The sequence below is a fragment of the Mytilus galloprovincialis genome, chromosome 9, assembly GCF_965363235.1.
Source record: "Mytilus galloprovincialis chromosome 9, xbMytGall1.hap1.1, whole genome shotgun sequence".
In the NCBI taxonomy this organism is placed as follows: domain Eukaryota; kingdom Metazoa; phylum Mollusca; class Bivalvia; order Mytilida; family Mytilidae; genus Mytilus; species Mytilus galloprovincialis.
Window position 1 is genome coordinate 67,923,091 of NC_134846.1, and position 19,026 is coordinate 67,942,116.

Genomic DNA, 19,026 nt, shown 5'->3' on the forward strand with positions numbered 1-19,026 from the left:
TAAAATAAATGACATTGGGATTGATTATGTCTTATCAAGTTTGTAATCAAAGCTGTTATTTAACATTTACCATCTATTTACTTTCACATGTTACACTTTCCATGTCTTCTTTCGCTTTCGTTCTCCATATTTATCCGCAGATTTTTAACTGACAATGTTTCAATATCGAATAATTTATATGAGTTGTACACAATATTTTAAGATGAATTTTATCGTTTTATACCAGTCTGATCGTGAATAAACTAATTTTGATCATTATTTCAGGGAACTATTTTTTATGTAGCCATATCCGGTTTTAACCGGAAACGTTGTTCGGCTGATCTTTAGTCTACGCAAACAGAAAGCAAGTTATAAACAACAAATTACAGAAAATATCATCAAATTTATAATGAATAGTGGTAAGATGTGTCCCCACCAAAACAGCCCCACTCCCGATTACTTGAGACATGTTTTGATCTCATGTAAAAGTCCTAAAATTGGTTTGATCTTTACGATCAGGTATGTCAACATCAACAACAATTTTTTTTAATAAAATTGCATTATTTTTATTTTTTTTTTGTGTGTATCGTACCTAAATGCTATTATAAGAATATATTGGGTATTTATATATAAAAATACTGTTGTAAAGTAAGTTTAGTTAGTAAGAAATATTATAGAAAGCAGTTGAATGTCAAAAACCAAGGTTAGACAACAGATACACAATAACAAAGAATAATATCCAATGGCTAGAAAAATTAAAGATTCGCGACGGTTTGGATTACCATCAGGAAGGTACAGATCAGGACGTAGATGTATAAGGGTGAATTCAGGCAAAGTTAAGACTTTATACCAATGTAATTTGAAAGGAGGGAGTAATATGACAAAGCTTTGTATACGTAAACAACCTAAGAGAAGTGCATATAACAGGGTAAGAATAAACTTGCTAAGAAGAAGCGCCAAGTAGCAGTATCAAGTGTTTAGAACAATTAATGGAGAATTGAAAACTTTTGAGGTACAAAATGTTGCTGCAAATGGTTACAGAATAATAAATTTGAACTGTCTTCAAAAACATATAACAGACCTGACAATGCATGTCGTTTCATGTGAGAAAGCCAGACAATTGGTAGCGGCTGGAAGAGAGCCTATTGTACTTGAATCCCAGGTTGCTCATTATGGTTTAGCGGTGATATTATTAGCTAGATGTCAAGGATGTAAACTGAAAGTTCACATGGAGACAAGTCCAAAACTGAAAACAGATGGGAGTAGACATTATGATATAAATGTGCGAGCTGTTTGGGGTTCCATTGTTAGTGGAAATGGTCTTGCCCACCTCAATGAACAGTTAGCGTCTATGGATTCACCTACTATGTCGCAGGTAAAAAAACTAAAGTCATATATAAAAAGGTTTATTTACCAATTCTTAACATAATTGAAAATACAGACGGCATAATCTCACATTAAAGATTGAAAATTATAAATAATCAACCAACAGGCCTCTTAATCCTGTTCTTCATCATCACACTCGCTGTAGACATTTCAACAATGAAGGAAACATCCAGACCCTACAATGTCAAAACGGCCCCAAGCTTTGAACATGTTGAACAACGGGCCATCGTGGTGAAGTATCAATGTCAGTAAAAATTTCGCATGTGAGTTTGAATCTTGCATGTTTGGGGGAATTCAACTTTACAGCCAAGATCTATTGTCATGATTGTTATACTGCTAAATGAAAGATTTCTGTTTCAATCCATCCTCCGGGTAGAAATTTTACAGACTAAACTTTTGGCACTCTCTTTAACCCAATTGCCAGTATGGTCTTGAGAAACCATGATAGTCCTTCGGTACTGTAGAGAACGAGAATTGGTTGACATGTGTTAATATATAGAGACCCATATCTCTTGCATGTAAAATACAGCCTTATAGATTTAAAAAATAAAGCAGGCTAATGCCGCTACAATGCAGAACATGTTACATGTACCCGCATAAGTGGAAACGGATTAATTTAAGTTGCAATGACTTTTTTCCAAATCCACTATAAACAAATATGTTTAAACTTAAGTAATTATAATGACCTTTCTGATAAATAATCATAAGTACATTCCAAAAACACTATGGATGAGGGCCATTTTTGGGCTCTGTTTTCAAATTTGTAAACATTGATGCCCTAATTTATAAATTCAAGGCATCCACTTTATCATTTTTTTTTTTTTTTTTTTGCCTCATTTTCCAATCAGTGTACATTGAGGTTCCTTGTTAAAAGGAACTACTGTAAATTAATGTTGGATGGTGGCGTTTTAATTTTGGCCCCAAATTTTAAATAATCTAAAAACTTATGTTGCTACAGGGATTTGAAATTTTGGTCCCCATTTACATGTATAAGGCTTTGGATCAATGTTTGGTATTGGGCTCCATCTGTTATTTTTTATTAATTTCATTTTAACGCCATTTTTAACAGTTATCCACATTAATATCCAGCAATGTTCAGGATGACCTTTTAATTTAGGCCATATTTTTAATCTAAAAGTTGTTAATTTGTTCACCTTTTCTTCATGATCATCACATGCATATAAAATACAGTTTATTTTTTCTAAAGTCTAGACGCTATGCGATATCAACACAAATCCATTATGGAGACATCAATTGCAAGCCTTAAGAAAATTATTAATCAACAAAACAAAAACAAACAAAAATGAAAATCATATAGTGTTGTTGGTCATTTAATGTAAATATAGAGTTAACCTAAGGAGGAAAATAATTTACATTAACTTTGTACATGGATTAATATATAAATTATGGAAATCATATATCATGTACATTACATGAATATTTATCAGAAGACGGTTTTTAGTTTGTTTGTTTATTCTTCAACAGAACACATACCAGGTTATTGAAAATGAAATCAATTCCTGGTGGAAGGAAGTTGTAGAAAGAAAAATGTCAGTGGCCATGGAAGAAGAGAAAAAAATAGCTATTGATAAAAACAGATATCATGAAGGTTAGCACATATATATACAAGAACACATATTTTGGTTACATGTATGTGCCAGTGCACCACTACCAGTTGTTTAGGAATAGAAAAAAATAAAAAATGCAATGTAGATGTGAATACATATCATGCATATCAGCTCTACACTGATACAATTACAATTAAAAAGATGAATCAGTACAAAATATATAATTTATTTTATAAAACTTCAAACAACTATTGCTGACTTAACATGGTGATAGGATCATTATTGTTTGATTTCTTTTTCTTTAAAAGATAAAAACATGTCACATCTTATGTGTGATTTGTTTTTATACAAATGCATCTTTACAACAGATTTATTTACTGTAAAAAAGTAATGAACTCCTAATGTTCTCTCATGACACCGTAATAGATCAATATAAATACATGTATATGTATAGCTTAAAAATTATATTTTTTCAATCTGACTGTCCATTATAATGTAAATGTACAATATTCCTTATTCTATTATCAGATTTCAATAAATCTTCTTTCCGTTTTTTAATTGACTGAATACGGATGAAGTTGTATAAGTTTAATAACCTATTTAAACACTATGACAAAATTAAGGGGAGATAATTGTTTGCTGATTGTATCATGTAGCATTTGACTGCATATTTAGTAAGTTGAACAGTTGTACTCTTTAATTTTAAAATGTATTTTAAGGAATATTCATATTTTTAAAGAAACTACATATAGTTCTATCCATCAATGATAAATGTGCATAAAGTAACATTCTTAACATATAAACATCAGCAAGGGGAGATAATTTGACTTAAGATGGATATGAGTGACTCAATTTTTAAACATTAATTTTCAGGAATTCCATCAGTCACTGTAATATGTGATGGGGGTTGGAGTAAAAGATCACATAAACAAACATATAACGCATTAGGAGGTGTAGCCGTTATAATTGGGGCAGAAACCAAAAAATATTACATGTAGGAATACGAAACAAGTACTGTTACATTTGCAACAGAAACGAATCCTTAGGAACAACACCAAAACAGCACGAATGTTTTCAAAATTGGAATCAATCAAGCCAATCCATGGAATCTGATGTTATTGTCGAAGGTTTTTTAAAGGCAAATGATAACGGTATAAGATATATGAATTTTATAGCTGATGGGGATTCATCCATGCATGCTCAAATCATGGATCGTGTTCCCGTTTGGGGAAAACATGTTAAAAAATTAGAATGTGCAAACCACATTACCAAATGCTTACGGTCAAACCTAGAAAAATTAGTAACAGAAAACCCTTCTTACAAGGGAAAAGGAAAATTATGTAAAAGGACAAGAGTGAGAATAGTGAGTGCTGTCAGATGTGCCATCAGAAAGAGGCCTGATGAAACCAACAGAATATTGGCAACAAAGAAATTGGAACATGACATAAGAAATACAACCTCCCACATATATGGAGATCATAAACTATGTAACCCAGACTTCTGTAAAGCCAAATCAAAGGTGTCACACCAGGACCAAAATCAAGACGATGATAGTGAAGTTGAATGTGAAGATATTTTTCAAGAACAGTCTGCGTTTTGGGATGCTGGAACATCGCTACAGGCCCAAGAAGATTCAAGAGGTAATTACAACCTGAACCCATCAGATCTGCAATTAGGGATGAGACAGGACCTTTCGTTATTATTGAACAATGTTGCGAAAAAATCAAGCAGTCTCATTGGCAATTTTACTACCAACTTAGCTGAGTGCTGGATGCACATTAGGTCAAAATTTGACGGAGGTAAAATGCTGAACCATTGTAACAGGGGTGCTTGGCATACCTGGTGTTATGCCGGTGCATTGCGTTTCAATATATGTTCTAATTGGTCACCGAATGTATGGGCTCAAACCACAGAAACAACATCTGGTTTATAATTTGATAAACTGTACAAACAGAGAGAGAAGTGTATAGATAACAACAACAAGAGCAAAGATAAAAAAGAAATAAAAGAAAGAAGATGGAAAAGAAAAATGTCATCTCTAAAAGAAAGTAACAGCAATAAAGCCAAACAACACTATGGTAATGAGTCGATTCAACCTGAAAGTGATATTTCAGAAAATGAACTTACAAAATTGAAATACAAATTTCTACAGAACAATATAGAAATAACAACCTCTGAAATAATCAAAATTGAGAAGGACACTAAAAGTCAGGTATGCAGTGAAAAATGGAAAAAGGAACGCAAGAAAAGGCTAACAGCTTCAAATTTTGGCAATGTTTTTAAAAGAAAGCCCAGTATTAAAGTGACACCTCTTGTCTTACAACTGCTATACAGCAATTTTAAAGGAAATAAAGCTACCAGAATTGGCCTGCGCGAGGAACGAATTACCATACAAGAATATATAAATATCAAAGCAAAAGACAATATTGAGATAAAAGTTGAACCTTGTGGACTTGTTATTGACAAAAAAAATAAATATTTGGCCGCTAGCCCTGATGGAAAAGTGATTGATAAAGAAAATAATGAAATTGGACTTATTATTAAAAATCTTGTTCATGATAAAAATCTTACGCCTACTCAGGCAGCAACATCGTTGAAAAATTTTTGTTTGGAAAAAATATCATCTGGAACGAACACTACTTTAAAACTTAAAAACAACCATAACTACTTTTACCAGTGTCAGGCATTGCTACACATATGTGACTCTCCATGGATTGATTTTGTCGTAAGAACACTAAATCCATATGACATATTCATACAAAGAATAGAGAAAAACACTGCATTATGGAAAAAGATGGTAGCCAAACTAACAGCCTTCTATGAATTAGCTTTATTGCCAGAAATAGCATCACCTCGACATAAGAAATATCCAGGAATAAGAGAGCCAGGAAATTGGGTATGAGTTAATTAAAACATGCATATATTTATTACAATGCAACAAAATAACTCATACTTGTGTGAGGCCTTTTGATGGCTTTTGCCTCTTCTTCCATCTGTCACATTGTTGACTCCTTAACACATTAGCAGTTCCTATTATCAGATTGTTTAATATTGTGTTTGTTGATGTTGACATACTTGAATGAAAACTGTTACATTAAATAAAACCAAAATACTTAAAATTTTATTAATAAATAATTTATTTATTTATTTATTGATTTATCCATGTACAAATACATAATAGAAACAACGGTTTAGACATAATTTTTTAAATTTTAGTAATATGTGAAATATTGTCCTCATTTATTTGTCATTTGGTGTAAAAAACACAATAACTTTAATATAACTATGGCATGGATAATACTTTTACATGTGTATTTTCATTATTCTTTTTCAGTTTTCTTATCAGCCAATAATAAATTTACCATGTACATCAATGAAAAAAAAATTTATAACTATATTTTTTATCAACGACCACAATTCTCTCAAAAAAGCAATCCAAATCTAATGGTGGTGATTTAAATATAGTAGAATAATCCTAATGCAACTTTATTATTTTTCAGTATGCTGATGAAAATAATATTAAAAAGAAAACACCATCATTACAGAAGAAAGAACGGAAGAGAAAAGATTTAACTACAGAAGACGAGGAAGAACAAGGACCATCTAATTTAAATGATCACAAGAAAACAATAAGAAGGTATGCCATATTAAATATCCCAAAGACCCCATTTACTTATATATATAAATAAGAAGATGTGTTATGAGTGACAATGAGACAACTCTCCATCCAAGTGACAATGTATTTAAAGTTATGAATTCTAGGTGAATATACGGCCTTCAACACATAGCTTTAGCTCACATCAAACAGGAAGCTATAAATCTCCCCAAAGTGATTAGTGGAAAACAATTCAGACAGAAAACCAAAGTTTTATTTGATTTAAAGAACAATAACAAGAAACACCTATGATACACACCAACAAATGACAAGTACCGGTACTGAACTTCTGGCTGATTACGTGGATGGAACATATGCATTTAAATGCATCACATATTTAAGACATGTCCTATCATTACCAATTGTCATTTATACAATTTGTGTGTTTTTCAATAAAAGAATTAGGTCACATACATGTATCAATATGAATTCTAACAACAGAAATGAATAATACATGTAAAACACAGGCAATATAGGCTCATATATACATTGTCTATGTATCCCATTAAATTGAAAGATTAACTTTGACAATAAAATATACCGGTAGTATAAAAAAGAAGATGTGGTATGATTGCCAATGAGACAACTGTCCACAAGAGACAAAAATGACACAGACCTTAACAACTATAGGTCACCGTACGGCCTTCAACAACGAGCAAAGCCCATACCGCCTAGACAGTTATTAAAGGCCCCGATAAGACAATGTAAAGCAATTCAAACGAGAAAACTAACAGCCTTATTTATATAGAAAAATGAAGGAAAAAAATATGTAACATATAAACAAACGACAACCACTGAATTACAGGCTCCTGACTTGGGACAGGCACATACATAAATAATGTTGCGGGTTAAACATGTATCATATTTATAAATATTTATTGTATAATTTACTTATTTTCATTGGTTTATTAATTCTTTGCTATTTAGAGAAACAGGTACCAGTATCACATAGGCTGTTTTATATAGTGGTACTTTTATGACATAGATGACCTCATAGACAAACTGTTTATTTTGAGTGTAATTTCATAGAAAGTGTTATATAAAACTAATGGAAGCATAAAAAGTGAATAATAAAAAATTCCAAACATGACAATATCTGTATCACATGTCAAGCTTGGCCTAGACCAGGGTTGGTATAAATGTATTTGTTGAAGACAACATGTGATTCTGTGAAAATTAATTTATTTATAATTACCACAAATGAATATGTTTTAAAGATTATTTGATTAACTGTATTTTTAGGACAAGAAGAAAATGCAGCCAATTGAAATTTCTTGGTAGAAGAATATCTCATGAATGGATAGAGGAAGATAATAACAGCAAGTGGTATTCAGGAACAGTCACAGGAGTTTTGACAGAAACAGATGGAGCTGATGGTGCAGAATATGAGGTTTTATATGATGGAGATGATGAACCACATATAATTGATCATCTTCTTGGAGATTATCGAAGTTGTTCCCTTAAATTTATTGATCTTTTACGGCCTAGCCAAGATCAGATGTGCATTTCATATTGGGTCTATGTTATAGGCTTGTAAAGACAAGAAGATAAACTTTACATAAGTAATACATCTTTGAACTGAAGAAGAGAATGTAGGGTTTCACAATGAATATCAAATATCATGTATAGGTGTTACCGTTTTGAAAAAAAAACACTAAAATACACGCTGAAAATGGGCAAAATTACACGTTATGTTGTTTCATTTAAAATTTACCTGTTTTTATCAATTGATAGTTAATAAGTGAACTTAATTTGAACTACATTATTGGTTCACTGTTATAGACAATTTATTCTTCTTTCTTTTACTGGTTGTTGCAACAAAAAATCTTCAGTGGTTACAAAGTTATGATATAAAGTTGAATACTATGTGCTTGTTATGCAATTTTGCACTTTTGTTTTTAGCTTGCTCAGTGTAGTGATAAAAGAGAAAAATAAATCAAATTTATGCTATTATGTGTTTTGTTTTCTCTTCTAGTATATACATTATCAAAAACTACTTCATTTATCAAAATTGCACTACCCTAGCTGGAGATATATGCCATCAAAGTTGGATATACAAATAAAGTGAAAAAATGTCTTGTCCGTAGACATGCATTCCCTAGTAAACTGGAAGCATAATTACATTAATGTTGCATTGCTAAGTTCCTGTTCTTTTGTAGATATGAAAACACTACTAACATTTTTTTCTACCATCTATTAATAGAGGAAAAAATTCAAAAATATGTCAGAATGTCTTGTCCGTAGACACATGTCTTGTCCGTAGACATGTCTTTTTATCAATATTGCTTGGCTTTATGGGTCTTAATTAGTCCTATGTGTTGTTTAAACTTAGAAATATCTTATTTTTAATAAATAAATGGTAATTTAAGTGTTCTCAATTTTTGTAAAATTACTTTACAGGAGTGGATTTTAAAAAGTGTCAGATTATCAGTCATAAAAAGCATACCTTATTTTACTTCAATATTGTTTATTCCAGTTGATGCATACCTTAAAAGATTAACTAAATCAAATGAAGAAAAAGTATTTCTCTCTCTAACTTTATCTTTTGCATTTCAGTATTAACAGCAGATGAGGAAGTGTCTACGGACAAGACACTTGTACATAACAAGTAAATATAGTCACAATTAATTCTAACAGATTTTTTTTTTAACTGAAATTGTCTTGTCCGTAGACATTACCACAATATATTTGTATCCAATTTCCTTGATTTCAGCCTTATTTGATAGGTAACTTGTATGTTATTTTTTTAAGAGAACTCATTCAACTATGTCAAAATTGAGTTTCAATAATCAATAGTTTGATTGTTTTAAGCAGTCAGATATATGGATTTCAGTTAAAAGAATATGTCTTCAGTTTGGCTTAATCAATAAATTATTGAGATATGTAAAGAATTATGGGTACATTTTTATATTTTCCAAAATTTAAAAAAAACACAGCTTAAAATTTAATTAGTAACTTTTAATCTTAACTTTAACAATCATCTTTGAAAGCATTTATTGAATATCAATAAAATGTCTTGTCCGTAGACATTATCAAAATGTATTTGTTTCCTTTTTCCTCGAAGTTAAGCATCATTTGATAGATAAACCTGATCAAATGTATGTTTTTTTTTTCAAGAGACAACTTTCAGCTATATCAAAATTAGGTTTTAATAATGCATTTCATTAAATATGAATACAATGTCTTGTCCGTAGACAAAACATATAAATTGTATTGCTAAGTTTGATTGTTTATTGTAAGAATATGCATCAAGTTATTTTAATGTTCTATACACCAAAAGAAAGGTTTTTTTTTGGAAGTTTTGTTATTTATAGATAATTTTAGATACAGTTTTATCAGATAAGATTAATGATCAAAGAAAGCTACTGTTGTTTGAAATAACTGTGAGTTAAACATGTTCTTGTCATTTTTTTTCAATTAAAATGTTTGATATTCAATTATTCTAAACATATTTTGTTGTCTTTGTCATTGACCTAAAATCTGACACTGGTGACCATGTCTTGAAGCCAACCATTAAAGAAAATTATACAGTTTTTAAACACCATTTATTTAATAAAAATATTAAATATTTCTTCCAAAAACTGCATGTAATTATATAAATGCTTCCAGTGTTAGCCTAACGATAGCAATTTTTCATAATTTAAACCATTTTTGAACCAAAATATCAAAAGAGTTTTTCCCTGAGGTGATACTCATTTTTGACTTCATGTGAAACACAAAATGCACATCTGATCTTGGCTAGGCCGTAAGGTAATTGTGTGTATTTAGTTAATTTTATTATTTGTTGTATAATTCACTATTGAACATGGGAAGTAAGATATTTGTTATCATGCATTTACCTACACTTATTTTGCATTTAAAATCCTCTTATTTGTTCATTTCAATGATTTAAATCAATAAGACAAGAGATTGATAATTAAAAAAAAATTTTAAAAATTGGATTCATTTGGAGAAATCATTATTTTATAACTACAACTGGTCATGTAAAAGTTTCACTGCATTTTTTCAATACAAATTAAAGCATCGGTTAGTTAATGAATTACTGTATAATAATCTTCATTGCACAATTTAATATCCAATACCACATAGAGCCTATGAAAAAAATATTTACACCATACATGTATGTATAATTTAGAAAAAAAATCTTTTCATTGAGACTACTGCATGACACCAGTGATTAATAGATAACTGTATATTTCTATAAATTCATGATTGATTTCAAAGATGAACATTTCATGTATATTTGTTTTTAAATTTATTAAATATTTATTTCAGAAACATTTCTTAAAAGATATTATTTGTTGTCCCTGACCAAGTTTGTAGATATTTGAAATTGACTGATTTCCTGTATATTTGTGGTAAGAACTTATTATATTATTGAAAACTATTACAAGTTTGACTAATTCAATCGAACAAGCATATTAATATCCATTTGAGAAAAACACATGTGATAAAATAGCTTAATATTGGCTATGGATAATTAAGAGTTACTAAGGGAGGTAATTCAATTTAATTTTTTTTAATTTAAAAGTGTCGATATTTGTGCTCCATAACTTTCATTAAAGTAGTTCCAATATGGCCTTTTTGTGTCTTTGAAAATTATAGACATTACATTTTGAAAATGAAAATTATCATTGCCTGTTAGATAAATCTTAATTTAAGAGATAGCATCACATACATAGCATACATAAGATAAAGTTTTTTGTTTTTTTGTAGATTTATATTACTGTTTGAAACCAGACCATTTTTTTTTAGAGAGACAGACTTTGATGGTAAATTTTCAACATTTAGACAGTATTTTGATTGGAATATCATGTGTAATTTCAAAGAGTGATACATGAGGATTAATTTGATGTGCAATATGTATATGTTTTCAAGTGCAATATATTTTTAATATATTTTTTTTTATAATTAAAAAAATGGTTATGATGAACCTTAAAAAGTTCGTACAAAAATGGCTACAGAAGGGGACATAAACCTTAATTGTTTACATGTTACTTCTAATACATTCTCCATGTTTACATTCGAAGATTAAAGTCAAAGGGTGTCAGTTTACTGTTTTCTCGATCTGGGATAATTATTTAAAATATTTATGACTGATAACATACATTTTTCACGTTTACAATAGCTATCTTTGGGTAATGAACAGAAGGCTTACTTTCCTGTCGCAATACTTCATGTTGTTTGAATATGACAACTGAACTGGTCAAACTTGAGAAAAACAATCTAAAGAAAATGTGTGTCATTTCCATGATGTAAAATTGAAGCAGCTATTATTTTTAAATATTAAATTTTACGAGAAAAAAATCCTGGATAACAATTAAATATGATTAAAAACGTCTTTCAATTGATAGGTACACTTTTAACTTAATCTTGGTATCTATGGTGAGTTTATTTACATGATGATGATGAATCCTTTGTATCCTTATTTATTTTGGATAAAATAAAAATATAAAGGGAGTTCCATTGTCTGGTCCTCTATATTTAAACGGGTATATATCGGATACTAAGTAGAGTTTGATTATATTTATAGGAAAAACATCATAGATTCAATTTTTTTTACAAAAGATCGTGAAATTTTAGACGAAAACAAGAGACATATTCCATTGAATCTTGTTACCAACCCAAAACAGACATTAGGTTTATGAAAGAAATAAGGCATACAATGTAGGAGAAAATACACACATCGACTTCTTTACACTCTTTTAAAGTATACAGCGATGTGTAATTGTATATGTCGTGCTATGTACAAATGGCATACTGGAAAGAAATATCCTGGCTTATCATGCAATTTGATTGGTAACATTGACAGGATAAATGAACAAATATAACATGAATGCAAAATCGACGATCAGAATTGTAATCTAAAGTTCTGGACATTCCGGTCAAATATAATAGTCTTTCGGGCAACACAGGGTCTATGGACTCATGTTTTCTGTCAGTGTCATAAGTACCCCTTCGCCTGACAGCTCAGGAGATATAAAACAGTGACAGAAAATATGAGTCCAAATCCCCCGTTAAAATCCCAGATAGCATATTAGAAAATATTAGTAGGTGGGTTGCTCGGTATAATATTTGATTTTGGAATATTAAAAATCGTAATGGATGTTGTAAAGATAAATTGATAATGTTATTGTTAAAAGACTTTTTTTTATCAAATATTGAACGAAAATTTAAATATGACAACTGATCCTGATTTAAACGAAAAACCATCAAAACTTAATTTTAAATTCTTTTTTTTTTTACTTCGCAAGTGCATCAATATGTATAATTTAAATTGATATCATGGTATGAATTGGATCTCAGAATTGTTGGTATGAAATTTCTGTGCAGCAGGATTACATACACAAGTCCACTTTCTCCATGTTTCCAAGGCAAAGAAAACTAGGGGAAGTTAACCTTTTTTATTTTTAAAATATAAGACCAAAGTTGTTAAATTACAAACAAACGGACTTTTCTAGAGTGCTTAGGTGACAGATATTAACCATTATAAAGTATAAAGTGTAAAGCCCGGAAAACATTTAAGTAGCATATGGACTTTTTTGCGACATTTAATCGTTGTAAGCTGAAAATATGTTACTGTATTTATTTTGAGAACGGAAATTATCAAATCTTAAACAGACTTCATCCTGTTTGAAATTGATTTCACAGATTTTGAATACTTCATACAGTCTGAGTCAAATAACCTACTTCTGATAGACGGAACTGAGAAAAAAAATACCAAGTTAATCGTATTATTATTTTTTGGGAAAAAACATATGGTTATGTAGAATTTGTTTGAAGAACTAATTCCAGGCGGGCATAATATTGATCAGTCATAAAAAATAATTGGAAAATAAGAGATATCTTCCAACCATATTGAAGATAAAATACGAGAAGCATAACCGCTTTGTATGCTATACCCATAGCATTGTTGGTTATCAAGGTTATTATAAGACTCGAAAAATAATCTGACAGACATTCTTTAAAATGACACAAATGAAAAAAATACAACTGTGTCTTGAAATTACATATCCAAGATCAAGTTTTGTTTGTTTAGATTATCATCTTATGATTTTAGATTGATGTTTAAATATAAAAGACTATTCGACCTGCGGTGACAAAGTGTCGATTAATCTTCTCAATTAATAAACTTCAGTTCAAACATGAAAACGTGGTAATAGTGGGGGTTGCTAAACAGCGGAAACGAATACGGAACGGAAACGGAAATAAGCGGATTTTTGGTGGAATATCAGGGGGGAAATGTCAATGTGTTACACATTTGTTTTTCGTTCAAATTTTGCCGTTAGTTTTCTCGTTTGAATTGTTTTACATTTGTCATTTCGGGTCTTTTCATAGCTGACTTTGAGGTATATGTTTTGCTCATTGTTGAAGGTCGTACGTTGACCTACAGTTGTTAATTGCTGTGTCATTTAGTCGATTGTCGAGAGTTGTTTAATTGGTAATCATCAAACTCTATCTTTCTTTTATATTCAAATCAACAGCATGATCCAGGGTAAATGGACGGTGTTTAAGGATGGGAGGTGGGATGAAGGACATACAATTTAATACAACACCACAAGCCGCTTTCTAAATGCCATTTTTGACGAAAAAAAATATTTTTTGTTGCCATGGAAACTAAACTACTTGATACAATGACGTCAAAATCACTTGGAATGGATGGTAAATGCGTTATGCTGCATGTATAGGTGTCAGTACTCATGAGTGGTTAACTTTAAGTGCCGACCGTTAGCATTTGCTTTCCTGTGTACATCCCTTAAAAGAGGGACTGAAGATACCAAAGGGACAGTGAAACTCATAAATCTAAAACAAACTGACAACGCCATGGCTAAAAATGAAAAAAAAAACCAAACAAACAACAGCACACATGACACAACATAGAAAACTAAAGAATAAACAACACGAACCCCACCACAAAACTAGGGTTGATCTTAGGTGCTCCGGAAAGGTAAGCAGATCCTGCTCCACATGTGGCACCCGTCGTGTTGCTTATGTGATAACAAATCCGGTAAATAGTCTAATTCGGTAGGTCACATTCATGAAAGGGAAGGGGATTGTAGTTACGACGTAAGGAACATATCCGATATCATTTGTGAAACGTTTATTCCATAACGGTCAACCAACTCGTGATGGCGTCCGTAAAATTAACGAAGGGATGATTTAAACTTCACCATTTGGAACTCTTGGTTTAATAACTTCCTTGTGAGCAGCAACCCTTTATCAAGAAAATCATGATAGGAAATGCAAGCACGGGAATATCGTATCAATTGGGAGATATATACCCCGTATTCTGGTGTTGCTGGAATGTTGCTTCTTAGAAATAGAAAGTTCACAATTGGAAAGCTGGAATCATCTCTTTTGTCGTAAAGTTTTGTTTTCAACCCACCCTCATTGTCAATTTCTAGATGTAAGTCAAAATATGAGGCCGACTTAACTGTATCTGTAGTATCCTTTATCTCAAGCTCGATGGGATAGATGCGTTTCACATAGTCACCAAATTTTGAATTATTTAGTAAAAGAACATCATCTATATATAGGAAAGTAGAGTTAATAACATTAACGGTACCAATTTTCCTGCACCAGATGCTCATTTCGACAATACATGTCTCTTCAGTGATGCTCGTGGCCAAAATATTTGAAATCCAAAGCTTAATAAAAGACGAAGAGCTATAATCCAAAAGGTCCAAAAAGTATAGCCAAATCCGTGAAAGGAATCAGAGCTTTGCATGAGGGAGATACATTTCTTAATTTATAATATTTCTAACATTTTGTAACAGCAAATTTGAATAATACAAAAAATCCGTATTTTCAGCAGGATATCCGTAACTTCTTATCTTTCTTCCTAAGTTCCTGCATGAAGTCAGCCTCATAATAATGAAGAAACAAGTCGGCAAGTAGAGGGGCAGAATTTGTTCCCATTGGAATGCCGACAGTCTGTTGAAACACGTCCTCCGAACGTAACTAATATGTTGTCAATCAAGAAATCAAGCATCTTGATAATATCAGTTTCAGAGAATTTTTTGTTTGAATCAGAGTGATCCTTTACAAAGTAGGATTTACCCCTCTCTAAGACAAGATACTTGTATCTACGTTGGCCATTCGTTTTTATGAAGCTAAGCAATATCAACTCTTTCAATTTGTCTTTTAGTTTGGAATGTGGTATACTTGTGTAAAGAGTAGAAAAGTCAAATGTTTTAATACTGTTACAACATGAAAGAGATTTAGATTGTATGTACTCTAAAAGATCTTTGGAATTTTTAAGTATCCACATCTGATTCACGCCACCTCTAGAATAGGCAGTTTCACAATAACTTTGAAGACCGTCTTTGATTGCTGATAAAATAGATGTTAATAATTTAGAAAAAAAAGATATCTTTGAGAAAGATGTTGGACTTACAGATTGTTTAACTGACACTGACTTCGAAAAAATATTGTTGGAATTGAAGCCAATTTGGAACTTGAGAGAAGGTGAATCGAGAAAAACGACGGAGATAGCGTTTTATACATGGTTTTTGAAGTATAATAAAAACCTAGTGCAAAACTGCTTATTACTTCCATTAAGAATTAGTTGTGGTTTCGGTTTTTTGCATTACACAACAAATACGAACGAAAGTTTGAATAACAGATTAAAACAAAAGACGGATTACCAAGAGAACGAAGTTACCGTATTTTGTACCAAAACGCGGGAACTTGCTGATGAGCAGAAAAATGACACAGAGAAGGCGATTATTGGTATGGGACCTATTAGATCCGTACCGAGTACATAGAACACGTGCAGCCATGTAATGCTTGGTTCAAACTTTCCGAGTAGTCCCGCAATAGGCATATAACAGCCTTCCTAAAGGCTCAACTTAAACCGTCGCAATTTAGGTCATCAATACGAATTTCCGTTTGCGAACTTCAGGAACATCTCTTGAACCACAACCACATCATAAAAGTTTATCTATTTCACTAGAAGATACTTATCTTGATCCCACAATTCATGAGCTGATTAGGAAAAAAGCAGAGTCGCTTGTAAATTCTGATTTGGTAAATAAAGCGCCTGGTGTCCAAAACGGGTTTTATGGTTGCTAGTACCTCTGGAAAAGATCCACATTTTTTACGTCTTTTAGAAAGCGGAAAGGGCACTTGCAATTGTTAAAATTTCAAACTTTTAAACATATGCTCACATGTATTGGCGGCCTCTGAATGTGGAAGAAAGTTGCAAAAACTATTAAAATATCTTCGAAAAACTCAGTCGGCACCTAATCTTCAAGAGTTATCAAAGGTCAATATGCCAAAACACCCACAAAGAAAGCCTACGAGGGACTTCGGTTCAAAGGATAGCAAAGTGACTAATGCATCCATGGAAGACTTGGGTAATGATAACGATGGATACTACTTAAAATACTTGATTGGTACACAGATTCGTTCATGCTATGGTTGTGGGCAGCCAATTCGATTGCCGCCACATATTCCACCGCCACCGTATGACTGTTATTTGCCAAAAGGAGTACATAACCTTTAACATGGACGGACAGCTAAACCTCACACTGCAGCCACCAAATGTCCATTACCACTGCAGAATCCAGCGTATATAAAAAAATACACGATGACTTCAACAAGAAAGTGAGATCTCCACAGTCAGTCGCACCAAACCTTACAGCGTTACATCGTTCGTATCTTGACGCAAACTTCATCATGGATTACAGATTTTGGGTTCGTTATTTTATGACTTCAGGAGTGTTATGTTTCTGTTTTGTTCAGTAAAGCATCGGAGTCGTTAATACGTTATTATTTGGTATTGTATTCCCGCTTCGGCTGATATTATATATGGTGATCCAGGTTTAGAGTACTGCTCTTCCGGCATTAATAACACCAAAGTAAATATGTGTTGCAATTCGATGATAAATGCATTTTATACACAGTTTTTATGTCTAGTTACCAGGTTTCATACCTGTGGTTATCCATACTTGATTGTCTCATCGGGTATATTTTACGTTTTCTTTCCATTATATACAAGAACAGATAACAGGAAAAATCACCAACGTAGAGAAACAACACAGATATACCACTGAGCAAACAAACATATATCAGTATATTATCGAGACAGACTGATTTGGTACAGACACCAAATGTGGTGCACATCAGGCATGGGGTAATCGTAATCAGTAATCGTAATCAGCTGTAATCGATTACATTATGCAGTGTAATCCTATGTAATCAGTAATCATGCCATTTCTGATTACAAGTAATCGTAATGTAATCGATTACATTGCAAAAAAACAGGTGTAATCATGATTACTTTTAGATTACTTTAAGATTACATTCATATGATTACTTGCTGATTACAAATCTTGTATAATATGAAAATAGTTTTTGATAGACAAGATGAAAATAAGAAAATGTAAAGCTCGAATGAAAATCATAAAACTAGTATTTACAACGATGGGACCTTGTTTAATGTGATAAATTGTAGCATATAAGTATACATTGTTAATGTCTGTGTCATTTTGGTCTCTTGTGGTCAGTTGTCTTATTGGCAATCATCTCACGTCTTCTTTTTTATATATAAAAAATTTGTATAACCAAATGTTTTACTTTGTTAACAGTTAACTAAAGGAAATTGCCTCTCCAATATTTTGTTATGAGATTGAGCTCTTAATTATGATACAAGAATATGCCTTGAAAACATTTTATTTCCTTGTTTGAAAACTTCTGATATTAACTCCAATTTCATATAAGTTTATCCAATAGTTTTACATAAAATTGAGAAAGGAAATGGTGAATATGTCAAAGCGACAACCACCCGACCATAGAGCAAACAACAGCCGAAGGCAACCAATGGGTCTTCAATGTAGCGAGAATTCCCGCACCCATAGGTGTCCTTCAGCTGGCCCCTAAAATATGCATAATAGTACAGTGATAATGGACGTCATACTAAACTCCGAATTATACACAAGAAACTAAAATTTAAAATCATACAAGACTAACAAAGGCCAGAGGCTCCTGACTTGGGACAGGCGCAAAATTGCGGCGGGGTTAAACATGTTTATGAGATCTCAACCCTCCCCCTATACCTCTAGCCAATGTAGAAAAGTAAAAGAATAACAATACGCACATTAAAATTCAGTTCAAGAGAAGTCCGAGTCTGATGTCAAAAGATGTAACAAAAGAAAATAAATAAAATGACAATAATACATAAATAACAACAGACTACTAGCAGTTAACTGACATGCCAGCTCCAGACCTCAATTAAACTGATTGAAAGATTATGTCTTCATCATATGAATATCAGGTACAATCCCTCCCGTTAGGGGTTTAGTATCATACTATCATAAAATATATGAGAAGAACATAACCCGTGTCATGCCAACAACTGTTTTTTTAGAAATAAATGTGTTTAGTTCCGATGCAAAGACCCTATCAGTGAATCAATGTTAAATCCAAAATATGCAA

At 31.7% G+C, this 19,026-nt stretch overlaps 1 protein-coding gene across 1 annotated transcript; it reads left to right on the forward strand.

Annotated features, from left to right (window-relative positions):
• Positions 1 to 5,622: 5,622 nt before the first annotated feature.
• On the forward strand, positions 5,623 to 8,223 carry LOC143045737 (uncharacterized). Its single transcript, XM_076218452.1, has 3 exons — positions 5,623 to 5,829; positions 6,434 to 6,570; positions 7,831 to 8,223. The coding sequence occupies exons 1-3, from the start codon at positions 5,728 to 5,730 to the stop codon at positions 8,123 to 8,125; spliced, it is 534 nt and encodes a 177-aa protein (XP_076074567.1). The 5' UTR covers positions 5,623 to 5,727; the 3' UTR covers positions 8,126 to 8,223.
• Positions 8,224 to 19,026: the final 10,803 nt, after the last annotated feature.

Coding starts and splice junctions, on each gene's coding strand:
- LOC143045737 (XM_076218452.1), top strand. CDS start 5,728: ATGGTAGCCAAACTAACAGCCTTCTATGAATTAGCTTTATTGCCAGAA. Junction 5,830..6,433: donor TAAGAGAGCCAGGAAATTGG/GTATGAGTTAAT, acceptor ATTATTTTTCAG/TATGCTGATGAAAATAATAT. Junction 6,571..7,830: donor CACAAGAAAACAATAAGAAG/GTATGCCATATT, acceptor CTGTATTTTTAG/GACAAGAAGAAAATGCAGCC.